Source organism: Vanellus vanellus (genome assembly GCF_965231255.1).
Source record: "Vanellus vanellus genome assembly, chromosome: 20".
Lineage (NCBI taxonomy): Eukaryota > Metazoa > Chordata > Aves > Charadriiformes > Charadriidae > Vanellus > Vanellus vanellus.
The window spans coordinates 3,252,647-3,274,065 of NC_138925.1; the positions used below are offsets into that span (position 1 = coordinate 3,252,647).

General features: G+C 53.5%; 1 protein-coding gene across 1 annotated transcript; it reads left to right on the plus strand.

The window, feature by feature from the left end:
- Positions 1-695: 695 nt before the first annotated feature.
- VWA5B1 (von Willebrand factor A domain containing 5B1) lies at positions 696-21,419 on the plus strand (the record flags this gene model as incomplete). Its single annotated transcript, XM_082493671.1, has 21 exons — positions 696-834; positions 1,100-1,261; positions 1,637-1,859; positions 2,047-2,189; positions 2,451-2,582; positions 2,844-2,968; positions 5,980-6,156; positions 9,658-9,768; positions 9,852-10,054; positions 11,576-11,690; positions 13,212-13,397; positions 13,671-13,866; positions 14,888-15,075; positions 17,181-17,403; positions 17,586-17,903; positions 18,469-18,606; positions 18,923-19,048; positions 19,555-19,629; positions 20,019-20,088; positions 20,308-20,431; positions 20,655-21,419. 21 exons carry the CDS (start codon positions 696-698, stop codon positions 21,417-21,419), a joined length of 3,939 nt encoding a protein of 1,312 aa, XP_082349797.1.

Below are 21,419 nucleotides of genomic sequence, written 5' to 3' on the forward strand. Positions count from 1 at the left end.
ACCTGCTCAGGGAAAAAGAGTTGAAATGTAATTGGCAGAAATAACCACTTTGCATCTGAATGTCTCCGCTGAGCAGAGCGGAGGGATGAGTCAGCCTTTGCGGAAGGGATGTGGAGATGAGGGGCAGCAGAGCCATGCCACCACCCCAAAATGCAGCGAAGACGGGCTGCCAAGGGCGTGGGGAGGCAAAGAGGATGCCCCGCTCTGCCTGCCTGCTCTTCCTTCCCACCAGCTAAAGGAAAACTCTCAGGGTCATAGTCTTACCCTGGACAAACTTGTCAGGTTGGAGCATAATGAGAAGCAGGAGGTCCAAAACCAGATGTTAACCCGCTCTGCCCAGACTCAAGCAGTAGGTGGGTGTGGGAGCTGGTGAGATGCGTGGTCCACCGCTGCGGTGTCCCCAGCCAGGCAGGTTTCACCTGAACTTCCTCCCTTGTGCCGGGGAGGGGACTTGGGGCAAGTGTTTGCCTCACGTCTTCCCACCAGGGTCTTGTCTCCATCCCCACCTCCACCAGTGGAGCCGTCAAGCCCAGGTCTTGTCCTGTCCCAGGTCAGTCACCTTTCTGTCCTCAGGGCAGCAGAAGCCAAAATGAGGTGTGTGGGGGGCACTCGGCACTCCTCATTCATTCTCGCCCTTCCACCTCTCTCCAGCTCGCTGCGGGTGACCCCACCATCACCGACAGACCCCCAGGAAGATGCCAGGGCTGATTAACCGGACTACCCGTTCCCCGCTCCCTCTCACCACATCGGAGGTGACATCATGCGTCAGCGGCTATGCCTTTGGGATGACAGCCTTGCTCACCTACCGCAACCCAGAAGCTCAGGCTTTTGAAGGCAAGTTGTGAGGGGTGAAGCTCCCAGTGCAAGAGCCAGGGCTATCACAGTGCTGGGTTTCTGTGCGCGCCTTAAACCCTTAGATGCTTGTGGGAAGAGTAACCAAGTACATTGTGTCCTCAATTGTACCTTTCATGGTCCAAGGGTACAATTTTTTAAGTGAAAAATCCCAGGAGCTTGCAGGGCAGTGCCAAGAGGGACCTGCCCCGCTGTGGTCCTGGCTAGTGGGTCTGGGCAAGTGCTAAAAAAACCTTCTGGCTGGCAGGTCTCTTTGTCTACCCCTTGGATGAGTGCACCACCGTTGTGGGGTTCGAGGCGGCCGTGTCCCGGCGTGCCGTGACGGTGCAGATCAAAGACAAAGCCAAGATCGATGACACATATTTCAACGGCTGCAGCCTCCCCGATGGAAGAGCTCGCGATGGAAGCGGTGAGGGAGTCGGGGGTGTTTTAAGGAACGTGGGGAAGAAAAGCAGGGAAAGAGAAGTGGGGAGGTGGCAGGGGGTGGCTGACTGTCATACGCCATGGCATCGAGGGTGCTCCCTTTGAAAGGCTGAGCCTTCAGTTGTGGTGCTCGTGTCCCTATGGTGACTGCCATCCATTTTGGAAAGCACTGTTGCCTCTGGACATCTGAAGGAGTGGTGTTGAGGGCTGGGGCCCTCACTGCACACATCAGCATTACTCTAAAGACTTTGGGCATTTGATCCAGGGCTGGGGTGGAGGAGGTGAGAAGTGGGAGGCCTGGGGAGGAGCATTTTGCACGGTTGTGACACCGCGTCTCCCTGGTGTGGTCCCCTCTGTGCAGGAAGAATCATGATGGATGAGGACTTGGAGAGGATTGTTTTTGTGGCTAACCTGGGCATGATTCCTCCCCTGGAAAGCATCTCCATCTTCATCAGCACCTCCTCTGAGCTGCAGACACTGCCCAGCGGGGCTGTGAGGGTCGTTCTGCCAGCTGTGTGTGTCCCCAGGGTCCCCCAGGCCAGCCTGGAGAATGCCAGCAGCCTTTCCAGCCACCAGCTCCGAACGTACGAAAACCCACAGGATGCGCTCTGGCTGGGACTGATGTGGGGAAATGCAGAACTGGCAGAGCAGAAGGCTGCTGTTGCTGCAGGAGCCTGCAGAGCTGCTGCAGGCTTTACCTCCATCAGATCTGCAGTTCCCACGGGGATGTAACATGTGCACAGTGTTGATTAGAATTTATCTCACCGGCAGGGACAAGCACTACTGTGGATCGGGGAGCCCGGAGCAAGGGAGCAGGTTGTGCCTGGCTCAGCTGCTGGAGAGTGAGGCCACCAACCCCTTCGAGTACGAGTTCAGCTTTCATTTGGAGATCCGGGGGCCGTGCTTGCTGGCAGGTAGGAGCACCGGGGCCGTCCTGCTGTGCCAGGCTGGTTTATCACCTCCTCAAGGCAATGTCCACACTCTTCCTCATTCTCTGCCGCTGCGATGGGGAGTCTGTTTTGGCAAGTTAATTGTGCTGGGGCTGATGTTAATGTGGGGTGTTGATATGGCAGAAGCATAGTCCACTTGGTTCCTGTCCCCTGCCATCTTGCTCTCTCTTCTCCCTGGTTTTCCCCATCCTCAGTCCCTAACTGCACCTCGCTTTGCCCGGGCAGGCGTTGAGAGCCCTACGCACGAGATCCGAGCAGACGCTGACCCCTCTGCTCGCTCCGCCAAGAGCATTGTGATCACGCTGGCCAATAAACACACCTTCGACAGACCTGTGGAGATCTTGATCCATCCAAGTGGTAGGTGGGCTCTGTGTCCTCTCTGCTGGTCTTGCCCCTTCCTGGGATTCTCCTCCGTAGTGCTGGAGACAGCTGGATTAGCTCTGGTTTTGCAAATATTGCCAGGGTTAGACTTTCTAGGAGATAATCCCAGACCTTCTCAAGGTTGTCCACGCTGCCCAAGCTCAGAGATATTGCTCTGTTTTCACAACCGAGCGTGCCTGCATCTCCCAAACCTGGTTTAGCTAAGGCAGTTTTTCACCCAATTCTTTGCATTTCCAGAGCCCCACATGCCTCACGTCTTAATGGAAGAAGGTGATATGACACCTGCAGAGTATGAACGACACCTGAAGGGGAAGAACGATTTCATTAAAGGCACTAAGAAAGACCCCAGTGCTGAGAAAAAGGTGAGAAGCAAAAGCTGCAGGTGTTAGCTGAGGCTTTCCTTGGGACTGGAACTGTGCAAGTAAATGATTGCTTGATTGCTTGCTTGCTTCCAGTATCAGGTGTTACACTGGCCCAGTAAGCTCTGCATCCTCCCTTGGAGAGGGGCTTATGTGGAGGAAGAGGGGAAAATTCTGCAGTGCTTCTGATAAAATGAGTGTGGAAGAAGCTCTGAGATGGTTATTGTGTGTATAATTAGTGCTAGTCTAGCATAGCATAATTAGATAGGTATATTGTTATAGCATTAAGGGTATTATAATTATTGCAATGACATAGGATAAAATATTCTTTTAATTGCTCAGTAAATGTTTACTGTTTCTGGATAGCTGTCAGAGAGAAATAAGTGATTTTGCTTGGAATAATGAGCTGAACTGAAGACAAGGTAGGAGAAACTTCTCTTTGTTCTGCTGATCAGCAAATAGAAAAATATCTGCTCTGGGATTTGTGCCTCATCTTTCATCAATTCTGAAGCAATGAGTGACAGCCCAGTGCTTCTGAGCTGCCACATCAGTGTCTCTGGAATCAGTGAAGAGGCCCTCTGAATTTCCAGGGTGGGCGTCTTCACCTAAGGCACACTTGTGTAACCACAGCCCCCGGGCTTACTGTGGCAGCTCCCTCTTTTACATGCACCGGTGTTCTTGTTGGCAACCAGGGATGCTCATTTCCCCTTAAACTCATTCTCCGTGTATCTGATCTGGGGCCCCCCGCTTGGCAGATGTCCCGAACCTGCTGTAGAGGTGCCTCCCTGTGCTGCCGTGATTTCTCCTTTCACCGGAGACACATCAACCCTCTTCTCATTCCTTTCGCCCTTCGCTTTTCTCTTGCAGCGCGGTGCGGGGATCAGGACTGCGCTTGCTCGCGCGGCAGGCGTCTCCTCTAATTGTGTTCAAGCGTGTGGCAGGTGGAACGAAATGAAACTCCCACGCTATGGCTCAGATGGCTCTCTAATTATTTCTGTGTCTTTAGCACGTCAAATTATCTAGGGGGGATCATTCCAGAGTCATTTCCCTGCAGGAAACCCACCTCTGCCCCAGGAGGACTGGGAAGCAACTGTACGGAGAAGGGCAAGAAGCAGAAAAAAATCTGGGGTAGATTACAGGCTGCTGCTCAGAGCATGACACTGGGCACCTCGTGGCTTAAATGAATTAGCCCAGAAATTTCAGCGGTAAATGATAATTAATTCCTATCCCTTGGTTTGTTATGCAAAAGCCTTGGATGCCCGTCAGCTATCAGGGTGTTTGGGACAAATGCACGCTGGAATCAACTCGCAGTCGACAAGATCTGATTAGTTTACTGTAATTGGATAACGGGTGAAGGGGAATGCAGGGGAGGGGAGGAGAAGAGAGGGTGTGAATGAGATGTTTGCTTTTCTGGCTGACCTGTAGCAGCAGCTCCGAGGCTGTTTGCTGAAGCCTTACCTGTAAAATTCACTCTGAAGTCAGTGGGAAATCCAGGCTATGGGCTCATCCTGATCACTCAGGGATTTTATGTCTTGAGTCTCCAAGAGCATCCCAGGGAGCGCTGCGGGTAGGTCCGGGGCCACAATTCACTCCTTGGACAGAGAGGATCCCTCTGGTCTGTAATCTGATAAACATCCATGCTGGGAAAGCTCTTAAACAAAATAATGTCGTACGGCTGGAGGAAAATGGGGCTGGAAAAAGCCCTTTTATTTCCCAGTGACTGATTAATTTATGCTCCAAAGCATGAGAGTGAAACGCGAGAGGATGAGCGAGAGCTGGGGTGACGGCAAGGAACTTGTTCCTGTGAATGGGAACCGTCTTTTCGCAGGGGTCAGAGAAGCAGCGCTCAGGCAGCGCAGCTGAAAACAAAGCCTGGGTGTGAGTGTTGATCCCCAGGGACTCTTGTGTTTAGTGAGTTATGTAAAATAAAGGTTGATCGTTAGCTTGTAGATCTAGGAATATGACTCACAGCTGGAGAAAACCAGCCCGGTTATTTGGGGTCTGGTTTACTCCTGCAAGAAACAGCAGCCTTTGAAAGAGGAAGGGGAAAAAAATAAAAACAAACAAAGCCCCCAAGAACCGAGCTGCTTATTACGGTGGATTTTTCTGCACTTTAGACCCAGGGATGAAAGGCCACGGATTGTGCTGATGTGGGGGTCCCGGAGCTCCCTCGAAAGCAGGGACACGCTGCCTCACTGCAGCTCAGCCCGTGAACCGTGAACCCGGGACTGCTTTATACACACAAAATAGCAGATTATAAACCCATCACAAGAGGTTTTTCCAGTTTAATTTTATCAAGTTTTTAATGAAGATTGATACTTGAAATAGAATTGAGGCAAAATGCAGAGAGCCATAAGAGCTATGTGCAGTACAGAGACATATATCACACGGGTTCCTATCGAACGGTGTCCTGAGCGACTGGTTTGGTTCTACAAAGTGTTTCAATCCGTACAAAGAAAAATGATAAAAGAAACGGGCAGAAAAAACCAGCAAACCAGAGGTGGCAGGAATGAATCGCAGTGATGAATACAGCATTCTGAGGGTTGTATCTGGCACTTCGTTATCCAGCGACCACAGACAAAACCTCCCATGTGCCTCAGTGTGATACTAAACTGCACTAATGAACCATGTTTTCGGGAGGGATCTAATGAAATGTTTGGAGAATCAGTTTTGCAAGGTGCTGCATAGGGCCAGGTATTTTAATTTCTTCTCATCCGTGTGTGCAGGGGGTCTCTGGTTTAGGCTTTCTGCCAGCCTTTGTCCCCCGGGCAAAGCGTGATGCTGGCTGGGAGGAGGCAGGAGTCCCGTTCATCCACGGAGCACCTCCATGGGGGTTACGGACAGAACAACCTGCGGCACAGCCGGACCTTAGGTGTTGTCACCGCTGAGGCCAGAACAAGCCCACAAAAGGCCACATACTTACATCTTCTTGCACGCAGCCCTGCTCTTATTCCCCTCAAAGTGAAAAAGGGCAGAAAAATCAACATCTCGAGCTCTCTCCTTGTTTCTTGCAGACAGAAATCATCAGGAAGCGGCTGAACAAGGACATCCCCCACCACCCCGTTATCATGCTCAACTTCTGCCCTGACTTGAGGACCGTCCAGCCGGACCTCCAGAAGGCCCAAGGAGAGTTTATCTTCCTCGTAGACCGCAGCAGAAGCATGAGCGGTGTGAACATCAACCGCGTCAAGGTACCACGCAGGAGGGGAAGTGCCTGTGTGCCAATGAGGGATGAATATTAGAGAGCAGTGGGGGTTGCTGAGTGCTGATGAGTGTTCATTATGAGGGGATGGGGGGTAATTATATGCTGTAGCTTTAGTCATCTCAACCGTGTGGCTTGTTAGGTACCTGCAGCGAAGCTGACTCTCCCCTATTCTGTTCTTCTTCCTCTTCCTCCTGTCAGCACATCAAATGCAAAGATGTTTTCTCTCCTGCTCTTGCTGGTGTGCATCCTTGTGCATCCCTTTTCCAGTTCTCCCTGTCTCTGGGAGGCTTGGGGCAATCACTGCCTAGGGGGGAGACCTCCAGGGAGCTCCAAGAGAAGCTTCAGAGCGACGTGCTGACCAGGCATTAGGAGGCATTTTGCTGTGCACCCACAGAAGTCATTTGAAGATGATGCATCCCTTTTCAAACACAAATGGACACCAGCAGTCTGGTGGAGGATTATGGGAGGTGTGCTGATACCTCTGGATAAAAAAGGAGCCTTAGAAAGGTTGTGTCATGATATTTTGTGGGTCTGAGGTTCCCCTGTTCAGATATGACTCTTGCCCAGCTGCAGGTTGCCCCCTGAGAGCGGGGCTTGGCTTTGTGCCACTGCCCGAAGGACCTGGAGAGGTTCCTGCCCTCAGCCTGCTGGGCACCGCTCTGTCCATCAAAGGGGAAATCATGCTGGTAACTAATTATCGTTATCCCTGCCTAATGTGCTTTGGAGGCCAGGTTGGTGTCTGATGCTTGCCAGCTGGCAGGTCTCGGCGAGAAGCTGCAGTCTCTGGCAAAAGCTCTTTTGGAAAGTTTCTGTCTTGATTTTCAGGACTGGGTAAGTCCCGATAGCTTGATGAATATCGCATCCTCCTGAGCAGGGCAGGGGTCTGTTCTATCCCGTGCAACTTTGTTGAGGACAGTGAGGGAATTACAGAGGCAGGCTTCATCTGAGGGCTTCGGTTGCATTTAGATGTCTGACAGATTCACCGAGTCGTTGTGTCCCCAGGTTTCCTGCTCACACCCTTTCCTAACACAAATGCCACCGAGATTTGGACCCAAACACCCCCCTGGGTACAGCTGCACCCCCTTCGCCCAGGGCGAGCAACAGGGAGCATCTTCTAGCCCATCTTCTTACCCGTCTCTGGTTTCCATGGGAACTGCTGGAGGACGGCCACCTCCGGCAGCAAGGATCGGAATGTGGGGAGCCTGAGGATGGCTGCAACAGGTCCCCTGGGACAGGGAGGCTGTCCCCTGTCCCTGCATCCACCAAAGGGGCCAGGATCTCTCCAAGGTGATACCCCCTTCCCTCAGCATGTTTCAAAGTCTGGGAATCAGGAGGCATCTCTGTCCCAGCCCAGATTTTTGCTTTCTGACTCACAGCATGGCTGGGTTTGGGCACTGCGGTCTCTTCAGCCTCCATAGAGGCCAGTTTGTCCCATGGGGATGGGGACCCTGCGGGGACAGAGCCCTTCTCTGAGAGGTCCTGAACTGGGAGTCTCATCCGCAGGAGTGCTGTAAAAACAGGAAAAAAGCTGTTCCCTGTCTGGAAAAATATTTCAGGGGAGTTATCAGAGATTTTGGAGGAGATACCTCAAGGGAGAAAATTGCTGTCTCTCTTTTGAGTCCCCCATCCTTGTTTATGGCTTGGAAATCTCAGGGACCTCGTGGCAGGGGCTGTTCTGACTGGGTTTGGGTGGGTTACGCTTGATGGAGACATTTCAGTCGTCCTCAGCTTGCTGGGTGAGCGGCGTGGCAGGGCTTGGACGCGTGCAGCGGGGAAAGCTGAGCTGCAGAGCGAGCGGTGGTGCCGGTAGAGATGCAAACGGGGAGGGGATGGTGGCAGTGCGGGCTGGCTGCGTGCAGCCGGGAGGACGCGGTTCGCTGCTGAGCAGGAGGGCACTCGGCCAAAGCGGCCGGGGTGGAAAGTTCAGGGGTTTAAATTTCCTGCAGCTGGTTCCTTTCCCATCCCGATGCAGCCGGGGAGAAGAGCCAGGCCCGTGATGGTGCCCGCACCGGGTGGGCTCGCTGGCAAAACTAGACTAATAACTGGGAATTGACTTCTCTGGAGGCAAACATCTCTCCTTATTGAGCTGCCATATAGGTATTGAGTACAACAGGATCGAGATCAATATTTACCACAAGAAGCAATAAATCTTTCCATTTGCTGTAACAGAAAGCAGGCATCGGTTGCTCATTTTGGGAAAAATATTTGGAAATCTGTTGGTTTTTTTTCCTTGTAATTAGTTCTGAGATGGGATGTCAGCATTGAGATTTGGAAGAGCCGGCATCCCAGGAGCCATCTGGGGAGCAGTGGTATAAATATATTCTCGTAGGTTTGAGATAACAGCTTGGTTTAAAGTCCTCTGGAGCCTGTTAAAGGGCAGCCCTGTTCTCATACATTATTTCACTGATTTGCAGGGCTCCAACTCTGCCTTGCTGCTGAGTCTTACAGGGGTTGGGAACCGGACCGACCCACCACCTCTCTCCCTGTGGCTCTTCCCAGGCAGGGGGTTTCTCTGAGTGCAGCTCCAGCGCTCGCCCTCTGTGGTTATGCGGTCTTTGCCACTGCGTATGACGAAGCAAGGAGGCTGCTCTTGCTCGTTTGACCTTGACAGCTCTTCCCTTGGGGCTGGCTCTAGGGTTTCTGCAGCCCTAGGCAGACTGGCAGGAGTCTGCCTTTATCAGCATATAAACAGAAAGAGCCGAGCTCCTCCTGAACGCTGCCAGCACTTTGCTTTAAATTGGCCTCCCTCTCCTGCCACACTAATTGCTCCTGCTGCCCCTGCAAGCTCAGGAGCTCCTTGGGCAGCTCTTGCCCAGTTGCTGCTAACACAAGCTCTGTGCTGGAGTTGTTCACGGCCATCACAGATGTCTGAGACAATTTAAATTGCTCTTCCCTTATGTAAAGACCAGGAATAGGCAAGTTAGATAACCACCTCTGGTAAAGAAAATAGCTTAAATCTGCCTCTCCCAGTTATTTTAATTGATGCCAGCTATGAATACAAGAGAATTGGGGATGGGGGAGGCTTTTCCTTTTGTGTAACTTTAAGCTGTTTGTTTATTTTCTGCAAGTTTGGACATTGAAATGCATTGCGTGTCGCACTTCTCAATTTCACACTCTGCTTCTCACCCACTAGCTCTGTGCTGCAGTACCGTATTGCAAGCACAAATTTAATCAGTTAAAAACAAACAGAAAAATTTGTTCAGCTCTTTTTTTTTTTTTTTTTTTTGAAGGGTCCCCATTTTCTTCACTGCTTTGGGACCCAAATATCATTAAGGGACTTTGGAAAGAGCAGAGTAATAAGCAGTGGTTTCACATGCAGTGCATGTGAAAGAAACTGTTGTTTTATTATCAAATGCCCGCAGAAAAATGCAGGTGGGAGTAAGGTGTGATGGCAAGGTGGGACCTGGTCAGAGCTTTTACTGGTGGAGCTGGGGCAGGCAGGGAGAGACCCGGTGTGCCTGATGTCTGCTTGCTTTCCACCCCCCAGGATGCTCTGTTGGTCATTCTCAAGAGCCTGATGCCAGCGTGTCTCTTCAACATCATTGGGTTTGGATCCACTTTCAAGACCCTCTTTCCTGCCAGTCGGACTTACTGCGAGGTGAGTGAAGGGGGAAACACATTTCCTTGGTGCTCGGTGGGTGCTGGTGCAGAGGCTGACGATTCTTCCGCTCCTTTGGACAGGAGAGCTTGGCCATCGCCTGCGAGAACATCAAGAGGATCCGGGCCGATATGGGTGGCACCAATGTCTTATCACCTTTGAAGTGGGTCATTCGGCAGCCCATCCACAGGGGCCATCCCCGACAGCTCTTTCTGCTGACGGACGGGGCCATCAGCAACACGGGCAAGGTCCTGGAGCTGCTGCGAAACCACTCCTGCTCCACCAGGTATGGAGGGCAGCGGGGCTCACTGCTGCGGGGGTGAAAGCCTGGCGTGGTGGGGGACATGCTTCTCCTTGAACACGGCTCCATCTCACAGACATCCCTGCTTCAGAGACAGAGGCAGGAGACATTGCTGGTATGAGCCATGGGAGAACCTCAAAGGGTTTGGAACAGATCCCAGAAGTTCAGATGCTTTTTAAACAATCAAAAGCAGGATAATTGGGCTGACAACTTCACAGGCTCTCGTCTGATGCTTCCTGCTAGGAGAGATTGACACACGAACAATCTCCCTTGCTGGGTTTTTTTTTTTTGTTTGTTTGTTTTTTAAAGCACATCTGGGTCTGGCCCCAGCTGCTTCCAGGATGGGGCTGCACAGAACTGAATATGCTGAAAGACAGCAATGTAAAAAGCAGCTAATTTGTGCATCGAGCTCCCAGCCTGGTTCCCCAGCTCTGATGACAGGCTGGTCTGGTTTCTCCTCTGCCTCTTTAAGGGGTATAAAACATGAGAAAAATGTAAGAAAACCTTATTCCTCTCCATCCCTCAGACTTCAGGGCTTATCAGGGAAGCTGCTCTGTCCTTCTTTTTTACTATATGGATGTTGAACTGTTTCCCAGCTGTATAGGGCAGCCCATCTCTGGAGGCACGGTGGTGGGCTAAATGCAGCCAGAGTCAGAGTGTGGTCTCGGGGAACCCTGGAAGGCAGTGCCCAGCACATCGCCGAGTTGTCTTTGTGGCCCCTGTCTCAAAAGAAGATCAGAGCCTTATTTAAGAGGGTGTGAGGCTGACCTAAGATTTGCAGCCAGCTGGGGATTAAAAACCTCTAGGAGAAAAGCCCCTTGTGCAGATGCAGTTTGCTGCTGAAGGTGGTTTCTTCCTCAGCTAGCCACTGCCCTGGCTGAATGCCGTATCCAACCCATCCCCATCCCTCCTGGCTTCCTACCACATCCATCCCCACCAGGCATGGCTCTCTCCTGCCCTCCCTGCCCAGGCTCCAGCTCGGTTTCGGGTTTGCAGCCTTCAGCCAAAACCAAATCCTGACTCATTGAGCTGGGAGCTGGGGGAGCAGCCTTGCCTGGCCTGTTCCTCTTTCCTTGAGAAAACATTTATTTTAATTGTGAGCAGAGATAATTACTGGGTCTTTAGTGCTATTGACCACGGACACTCAGCAGGGAAAAGAGCTGAACTGGCAGCAAAGCTGCTTGTTTGTGTTTGCAGAGGAGGCAAGAGCTTGGGGTCCCACTGAGTCTTTCTGGGAAGTCCCTGAGTGTCGCAGCTGAAGACTGCTCTTTGGGGAAGGGATCCGAGGTCTGCTGAGCAGAGGGGGCTGCCCGTTCCTAACCCTCCTGCCACCCACCTAAAAGAGGAGCTGGTTTATTTTGCTCCGGACATGCTGGACAACTGCACAGCAGTGGGATAAAGCTGGTGGGGGGGGGTTGTTGTTTTCTGCCTGCAGGGAGTGGGTGAACTGTGCGGGGTTGGGATGGCTTCATCCGCAGGATCCTGACGCTCCCTGTCCCTTTGCAGGTGCTACAGCTTCGGCATCGGGCCAAACGCCTGCAGGAGACTGGTACGGGGGCTGGCCGCCGTGTCCAGGGGCATCGCTGAGTTCCTGGCAGAGGGCGAGAGGCTGCAGCCCAAGGTACAGCTGCCCACTCCCAAGGGACCACCTTGTAAGGCCATACCGATGCTCTGGTTCAGGGAGAGGGAGGCCACGGCTCACTAGCGGGTCTTATTCCCCATCCCGGTGCTGCCTTTCCAACTCCCACTCGGCAGCAGGTGGGCGAGCGGGAGGGGATGAAAGAGCATCTTCATCTCCGGCTGTCAGAGGGAGTGGGAGGGTGTGTTTACCCTCTGCGCGGGGATGGGGAGTAGCGATAGCCGTGATACAGCAGCTTTGGCTTCAAAGGTAGCTGCTGCCTCAGACACCGGCGAGGGCAGAGGAACCGGCATCAAAGCAGCCAATTAGTTTTGAAGTCAGGCTCAGCCCTGGCGTTGCTCAGGCGAGAAGTACCCGGAGTTTGAGGGAGAGAAATACACTGCAATAGCTTTGCCTATTAAGCCAACTTGAAAGCAAAGGGGGGAGCCTCTTCATTTCCACTCTCCCCATGAAGACTGAGTAAACCGATGTGCTTCAAATCCGGTGTAAGAATGGCTCTGTCCCCTGGTGAAAGCATGGTGCCCAGCCTGTCGTCCGCTGGATGACTAAACCCAGAGAGAATTGGGTCTTTAGCTCCTAAATATCTCTAAAAAGCTGGTGGCTACATTCTTGATCTCAAAAGAAGGAGTTCAACAGTCCACCCCTCTGCGGGAACCTGGAGCATACAAAAACCTCTCTAAGACAGAATGGTATCAGCATTTCTGATGTAAATTAAAAGCAAAGACAGTGAAGAGAGGTTTGGTTTTTTTATAGAGCTATTAATAAAGAGCTTTGCGGGTTGTGCAGCTTGGTGCCTTCAGCAGTCTGAGGCATCAATTAATGGCCTTATAACACAGAGCCTGGTGTGTCTTCCTGAGCCTGTGAAAAAGCAGTGAACAATAGAGAACAGTTGAGCTGTTCTGCCTCTAAATCTGGTGTTCTCTTCCCCTGGTGCGCAGGGAAACTCTTGTGGATGGCTCCCTGGTAGGTTTGTCCATGAGATATTCACGGATATTGGTCTTCTCCACATGTGTAATTGGCAGAGCATTGCTGATTTCCGGCAGGGGCTTGTGCCAGCAAGGACCTGTACCAAAAATAAGCAATGCTGTCAGTCGGTGTGTGAGTGTCAGGGCTTGGGGCAGGGCTGAGGCTCGGACAAGTGAAGGCCAACAGCTTTGTCTGTATGCTGGGGGGAAGCAAGGGATGCTGCTGGAGCAAGATACCTCTGACCACAAGCTGCCACCTTGCTCTGGGCTGGCAACATGCAGCGTGAGATCAGTCCTGTGCTTTATCAATATCTGCTCTTCTGCCCTTGGTAGAACCATGCCAAGGGGCTGGGGGTGCTGGGATGAGTGTCAGGGCAGTCTAAGAGAGAGCAGGCTCCCACCTAGGTCAGGAGAGGGTAGAAATGAGCTGGTGATTTGTTTGGGGAAATTTTCACCTTCCCTGCAACACACGGCATGTGCACCGTGGCACACGCAATGTCCAGTTGCTGTATAACCCCTCCTCTGCATTGTGCCTCAGATGATCAAGTCACTGAAGAAGGCGATGGCACCAGTCCTGAGTGACGTGTCTGTGGAGTGGGTCTTTCCCGAGAGCACCGAGGTCTTGGTTTCCCCTGTCAGAACCAGTTGCCTCTTCCCTGGTGACCGCCTGGTCGGCTACGGCATCATCTGTGACACCTCCCCGTACATCTCCAACCCCAGATCTGTGAGTCCACGCTGCTCTGGCTGGTGGGGCTGTGCTGGGAGTGGGGGCTGTTGGTGTGCACATGCACAAACAGGTGTGCGCTCTTTGTACGTGTTCAGGAGGTGTCTCTTGCTTTCTCACTCTGTCCTCAAGGGAGATGGTGGGTGAGACATAGAGGAGAAATAGGAACTCAGTAGATAAGGGTGCTGGTGCACAAGCAGTGGCTCCTCTCGGCTGGGAGCCGGCTGACGGACGTGATGGTGGGACCTATTCCCTCTCTTTGCTTTCCCCCAGGACAAGAGGCGACGTTACAGCATGATGCGGTCCCAGGAGTCGGGCAGCTCCGTTTTCTTTCACTCCCAGGAGGAGGGAGCAGGCGTGGAGAGCTGGAACCACTCCAGAGACTCGGAGGGCTGCTGCCCTGCCGAGCGTGCCCCCGATCACCTGGGGGTGGGCAGAGATCCTGGGGGAGAATCAGACACGGACACCGGTCAGATTTTCCTCTGTACAAGCGTGGGTGTGATGCCCCTGTCTTTCTAATCAAGCTTCTGTCGCTGCTCTGCCAATTTGCTTGTCTGACAAATAAGTGTCTTTGGCTGTACCTCTGCAAAGAGCCGGAGGGGTTTGCAGGAGGGATGACAGATCTCCCGAGGCTTGAGCGAGTCTGTTTGCTTTGGATGTTTTATCCAAACCTGTCAGGAAATCAAGGGAAGCCCTGGAGAACTGGCTTCCCTGGAGATTATCAAAGCAGCTCTAGCTTTGGCCGCATAATTATTTACATGCTTCCCAAGCTGCCCTCCAGTGTGCGGAGAAGGAGAAGAGTGAGCAAATAAGTAGCCCGGCTAGACTGTCCCTACACCTGCAAAGCATTTGTTACCTGCAAGCCCTGGAGTTGCAGTTCAAGGTCAGGAAAGGGGGAAATGGATCCAAAGCCCCATCCCTAGGATGTCACCCCTTGCTATCACAGTTTGGCTGGGGGGTTTTGCCAGTAACATGCAGCATGAAGTGGCTGGTTGCACGCCAGGGCTGGTTTCCACGTGACAAGGCAACCTCTGTTACTCGTGGGGTGTTCTTCGCTTATATTCAGAGAGGAACTGTGCTGCGAATCCCCTCAACCTTGTCAAAAGCAATGAGAAATCATGCCTTTCCAAATGAAATTTTACTCTTGCTCTGACAAGAGAATGTCTGTGCTAATGAAATTTCATTAGTAAATCCTTTGTCTTCTCCAGGGAGGTTTGGGGGAATGCAGTCAGGCTTTTTCTAGCTGAAAACTGCTCAGACAAAACCGCCCCAATCTGCTCTCCCGACTTCCCCAAGAGTTTTGAATGTAGGCTCTTATTTCCTTTTGTGGTTTAGTTGCTTTGCTTAAAACCGTGCAGGGCTGAGCTTGACCCCCTTGGCCCCGGGAGGAGCACAGGGGCGGGATCTCTGCTGCCTACCGGGGGCTAAGGGTGGATGGTGCTGGCTGGTCCCACTCTGGAGCGGAGCTGATCCTCTCTCCCGCTGTGCAGGAATAGATGTGAAGACTTCCTCCAGGAGACGAGCATACAGCACCACCCAAATCGCTGACCACGAGCCTTGCAAGAAGGTGCCGACGGCCAGCGACCCCAGCACTGCCTTGGTGAAAAACCCCCTTCGGAAAACCTACCTGCAGGACCTACAGCAGGTCAGCCCTGAGCCCTGGCAGGTGGATTTCCAGGTATGTGACCCTCGGAGAGGCTTTGCCTGCAGGCAGAGGCCAGCGTGCAGCAGCAGGGAAACCTCATGCAGAAGGGGAAGAGCCTGGCTCACACCAGTCCTGATATATTTTTATAGAGAGATATATATGTGCCTGTGCTCTGTGCTGCAGCACATCACAAATATGTAGGAAAGAAGTCAAGCAGGGAGCAGGGTGCCATCCTGATATCCTCCAGCAGTGCCTCTCCATGGGAGCTCAGCTTTTCTTTGATAAATGCCTCTCCTTCCTCCGAGTGGCCCGTGCTTCACCTTGCTGCTCGTCTGACCCCCCAGGCTGCTGCTTCCTTCTTTTTTCCCTCGAGTTTGGCCATGCGGTGCAAACTCTCCGTAGGGCTGTGGCATATCTGTGCTCTGCAGGGGAAAAGAAAGTCAGTCCCGAAGCAGATCCCCCAATGCTCTAGCTGGAACCACAGCCCGTATGCAGCGTCAGGCTGAGACATGGACCTGTGTGGTGACATATCTGCTGAACAGTGTTATGTCCCCTGCCTGCTGCAGGTAGCAGGTGAAATTTGGGAAGATTTTTCAGCTGACTGGTGGAAGGGTAGGGATGATTTTCTCCCATCCTTGGCATCGCCAGGATGCTCTGCTCTGAAACCAGCATCTGCAGGGCTGGGAGGACCAGCAGCACTTTTGTTCCCATGGAAACTCAGAACGGGCATGTCTGAGGCTTTGGTTTCTCTTCTGCTGTGGCTTAGAGATCGGTTGGGTGAGGGGGGGATGGAGTGGAGGTGAGGGGGCGAGGGGGAAGAAGTGCCAGCGGTCCGCAGGGAGGGACCTCTACCCTTTAGCTGCAGCAGTGAGGGTAGTGAACCGCATTGCTTGACGAGCGGCAAGCAGTGGCATGTTTTAGGGGTACCAGTGACCTTGCCTGCATTGTGAAGGTCCACAGAGCATCCTCCTGCCCACAGGATGCTCAGCGTGAAGGCAGGGATGGAAACGACTCCCTTTTGGAGGGTAGTAAATGGTTAACGGCATGCATCCTGGTCTTAATTAATTGCAGCCTGGTTTTGCTGTCCCTCGTGCTGTGAGGGCTCCCGGCGGCTCTCCCAGCCTGGCTGCCAGGGCTTGACATTTTCAGGGGTGTGAACGTGAGCCCTCAGCTTGTCTCTGTGCACGCCGTGCTGGGAAGGAAAGGTCAATGGTTGCGATGGGCAGCTTAAACCCCCGGCTCCGTTCCCAGCCAGCTTCCTCTGGCTGGGAGGAGACCTCGGGCAGGAGAAGGAGCAGGTTTTGAATAGAAAGGGTCTGGCAAGGGCTTCTGTGACAGGCTTGCTTTTATATATCTCAATCCTAGTCAGTAGTCAGCTCATGGAGCTGCCTGCATCCCATTTTTGCTGGTGGTTTCATAGAGCACCAAAAATTTAGTGGTGATGGAGGCCACATTCTTGCCTGCCACCCAGAGAAAGCATCTTTCCGTCCATCACTGCAGTCCACCACTTTTTACCACCTCTGTCCCTTGCTGGTGCTGTGCTAGGAAGATAGACAGACTGTCCGTTTTAGGGACAGTCTCTCTATCTTCCCACAGCCCTGGAGACAGGGATAGAAACAGCCAGAGCTGGGTGTCTCTGCTAGCCATGGAGGGGGACATCCGCGTAGAATGTGGCACCAGAGATGCTGGAGGGGGAAGTCATATCTCCTGAAAGTGAGAGGAACCGTCTTGTAAAAAAAAAAGAAAAAAGATAAAAATTCCCTTTTCCCCATCCCCTGCGCCTCTCTGCTTTCGTTACTAAGCAACGGGTCCTTGATCTTTCTGTCTGTCTTCTTTCCTTTGGTTCCCAAGTGAAGTCATTAAAATGTCTGGAGGGATGAAACTCATATTTCACCTTCTGCCTGTCTGGGGAAGGAGCCCCTGGGGCTGGGGTCCCTCGGGGACACCCTGCAGGTCTGATGGAGGGCTCTGTCTGGGCACAGATCCCGGTGGGGGCTGAGCAGAGGGGGACCTACGTGTTTGCACAATTGCGTCTCACGCTGGGATCGGGCAGGGAGCAGATGGGATCAGAAGGGACAGAGCAGGTCCGTGCCATGGGCTGCAGCCAGCTCCAGCCCTAACGTGTGCTCTGCTCTCAGTCCTTCGCAGCCAGCTCGCTTGTCTCTGCCACGAAGATCCGTGGCGTGGGCGCCCGGCGGCCGTCCCTGCTCCACCGGAGCTGCATGTCCTTCTGCCACGACGCTGACTCCCCGCCAGTGCTGGACGGGCTGCAACAGGTCCCTCCGGGAAGGGGCTTGGGACCACTTGATGCCAGCGCGAGCCTGCGGTCTTCGTCGGATAGCCGGAGCCCCGGGGATCTGGGTAACTGGGGAGAGAGGGAAGCACGGCCATCCTCACCTGTCCGTGATGGGGTTTCGGTGGCTTTTGCATCGCGTTCTTGCGCCACCGCATGAAAAGGAAGTATTAATTATGGTTTCTTGGTGGCAGTGGGGAATTCAGCTCCCACAGATGTGATTAATTATTCACCTCTCCCCTGTCTGCAGAGTCTGCCCAGCATCCTTCCTTCACGTTTGAAACAGAGACCTCCTCTGACTGGGAGCCGCAGGACTTCGACTTCAGCACTGCTGGTGGCTCCCCACACTCCCCCAAGACCTTCTGCAAGGCAGTGGTGAAGGGGCTGAGGAGCAATGAGCCCGTGCAGTGGGAAGTCACCTTTGATATCCGCCCTCTCTTCCAAGAGCGGGAGAGCCAGACGGACGGCGACGCAGACCTGTGGAGCGAGACCTTCCACCACCTGGCAGCCAAGTCGGTCATCCGGGACTTTGAGCAGCTTGCCGAGAAGGAATGTGAAATCGAGCACGGTAACGTGCAGCTCTGCTCAAGCCGGCTGCAGGCAGACCCTGCCCTGCCTCGGGGTGGGCTTCCCAGCAGCTTCAGCAGCCCCTCAAGTTAATACAAGGGTATACAGTGGTGAAACATCAGGCAATGTTTCATGTAGTTCCCCAGCGACAGCCCCTTCCTGCTGCCTTGCACTTTTCTCCTGCTTCTGCAGCCTTGCGGCACGTTAGCATGCTCAAGCTCGTGCTCCTTCGTACTCCTCTGCTTCACACATTGGGTGACAGTGATTATCTTTAAGGAATTAGTCACCTGGTCTGGGAGGTGGCATCAAACTCAGAGGGTCCATCAGCAGCCGTGCATCACTGCTCTGGGCTGCACATGTCCCTGGGTCTTATCAAACTTCTGCTCCACAAAATGCATCTGTGTGTGTAAAACAAGAGCAGAAGGAGTAGTAGGCAGAGTTTAGAGGGGTACAGTCCCCGCTGGGCATGGCGTTCAAGGATGGAGCTGGGTCTGGGAGCTGGGTCCAAAGGGTGGATGGAGTCCACGGGGCATGCACTCTAACCCCGGTGTCTCTCATGTTGGCAGGGTCTGGGCGGCGGTACCAGGTCAACGCTGTCCACACCAGCAAGGCTTGCAACATCATCAGCAAGTACACGGCATTCATGCCGGTGGACCTGAGCACCAATGCCTACCTGCCCACCATCGTCGAGTACACCCACACAGGTAACATGGGGCTGGCAGAGGGGTGAAATGTTGTCCTGGGAGGGAGGGTGTCACCTGAGAAACCTCGTTCAGAGCAAACCATGTGAAGCCACAGCTCCGTTCAGCACCAGCCCTATGTACCCAAGGCCGTGGCTGAGCCTAACGGCATGCCTGCTGCTCTTGGTGGCAAGAACCTCTTCCCCACGACCAGGCAAAAGGTCTGCTCTTAGGTCTGTGTGCCCAGAGATGACCCAGCTCATCATTCTGTGGGTTTTGTTGCCATCATGTGTGTGCCAGTCCCTCTCTAATGCTGGCAATTCCCTTCTCTCGTGCCAAGGGGCAGCGTCCAAGCAAGGCAGCCAGAGGAGCCTGAGCTCGGGAAACAGAAGGCATCGTGGCTTTTCCCCTGGACGTCCCCAGTCAGCCTGTGGTCAGAACGGAGACGATGGATTTTACAGCATAAGTGAGATTCCCTGGGCTTTTGTCTCCTTCTTGGTGTTAAAGGTCTCAGTGGTTTAGTCTATGAAGAGGTATCTTCTCTGATCTTTTTTCCTTCTGCCTTCCTCTTTGAATATGGTGCTCACCAGACACGTGTCTGGCTGGAGTCCATCTCCTTAAATGGGGAAGAAGCTGCAATTTCCCCTGAAACTCCCAAATCGCAGGCAGTGGCTGCTGACAATGCTTGGAAGTTAATTGGCAGCCGTAGCGCAGATAACATGAGGGATGAAACCGGGTGTAATTAGAGGCAAGGGGATGTGAGACACTTGCTTGTCACCAAATCCTCCGCTAATGAAGATGAGTTGGATTGGACCTTGTCTGGCTTTGTCAGATCTGCAGCTGAATTAAAATCACCCCTGATCAGGCTCATTAACCTGATAATGACGTGGAGAAGCAGAGCGGCCGTGCCGCAGCCCGGTGTCGTGGCAGTTTGGGCCGGGTGGCGTTGCTGATGTGATTCCTCCATTGCAGATGCAGAGGAGAGCAGCCTGTCACCCTGCAGCACCCCTTCCTCCTCTGGCTGGGAGCGCTGTGGTCTCCCCGAAGGTAGGGGAAAGAGCTGACGGTACTTGCCAGGCTGCAGGCGCATTGGGTCCGCGATCTGGGCTCTTCACCAAGTACTTCTGCTGAGTTTTGGGGTTTTTTGTAAAATTTTAGGACCTAAAATTAGGTCTGTGAGCACAAGACCTGACTCCTTCTGGGGTGTGAAGAACAGAGCCTGATGGGGCCTTTGGTATAGATGTCCCCCAGGTTCATTTTTGAGAGGTACAGGAATTTCATTATCCATGGAGGAAAAATGAGGCAAGGGGAGAGGAAGGATTTTGCCAAAGATTCAACAGCAGAACAAGCCACCCCATGTCCCAGCGCGTATACTGTGCTCCCTTTTGTTCTCCTGTAGCACCTCGTTTTACCCTCAGCTTTGTGTTTCTTCCCAGGGCCATTACAGAGCCTGTCTGCGTCCTCTGCACAAGCCCAAAAATCCATTGAGAGCCTCTTTGCTGCAAGGTATGGGCCAGCTCAACCTTCCTCTGACCTTAGCAGATGTCTTGCACCTCTCTGGGTCTGATGCAAATACAAGCAAGGGGGAGAGGAGGGACACCCCGGGGTTAGCGGCTGAAGCCGGGACTGAACGTGATGCCAGTGTGTGGGGACCAGGGATGGTTCTTGGAGGGTGGGCATCAGGGGGGGCATGGAGATACTGGCTGCCTTCTCCTCCTCCTGCAGGCTGACCTTCAATAAAACCAGGCTGCTGACTCGAGCTGCCAAAGGGTTCATGATTAAATCTCCGAGCAGAGCGAGCGAAGCCAGCTCCGAGGGTGACAATGAGAACATAGACTACCTTCCCCTGGTGAGCAGCTCGTTGCCAGGTCTCACTGGGGTTGCATGGTCACTGCAGGGGAGCAGAGGGCAGGAGGATCCTCCCGGATCCTGCGTCTTGCCGTTTCTGATGGCCATGTCCGATGGTCCGCTCAGAGATGGAGAGCTGCTCCACCCATGCATGCCTTTTTCATGAACATCCCAGAAGCGGTTGGTATCTCAGAGCTTCTCTATATGCCTACTGCTCCTTGCAGGCTTCTCTGCAGCTGGCCTGCGGTGCCTTTCTCATGAACTCGGCCTTCTGCGATGCCGTCAACATCCCCATGGAGAAGCTGAAGTGGACATCTCCTTTCGCCTGCCACCGCCTGGCCCTCAGTCCCTCCAGCTCCTACAGCACCAAGAAGGCCAGTCCCTCCGGGGAGCGCAAAAGCCTTGGCTCTGGCCAGCAGCTCCTGGTTCCCAATGGCACACATGGGAAGAGTCCCACCAACAGAGACATTGCCCTGTGTGTGGGGTCGGAGGGACCCGGCAGCCACGCGGAGGACACCGGCCGCCTTCGCCACTTCTCAGGCAGCGCGGTGGAAAGCATCTCCAAAGCCCTGAAAGCCGAGAAGGAACTCTCCCCGCCGGCTATCACCATCCGCCGCTTCTCCTCCCCAGAGAGCACACCAGCCTTGGCCGAGTGGCAAGCTGACAGTGGCCGGGGCTCTGAGACGGACAGCTCGGAGGTCCAGGCATTGCTCTTTGACATTGAGTTGCAGCAGCAGACGGAGCCTGAGGGGATGCTGTGGGCCACGGCGGTGGCCCTGGCCTGGCTGGAGCACAGTTCAGCTTCCTACTTCATCGAGTGGGAGCTGGTGGCCGCCAAAGCCAGCCTGTGGCTGAGCGAACAGAACTTCCCGGAGGGATACAGCCTGGCCACGGTGAAAGCCGCAGCCCAGCAGCTCTTTGTCCTGCTCCGGCACTGGGATGAAAACCTGGAGTTCAACCTGCTGTGCTACAACCCAAGCAGTGTGTAA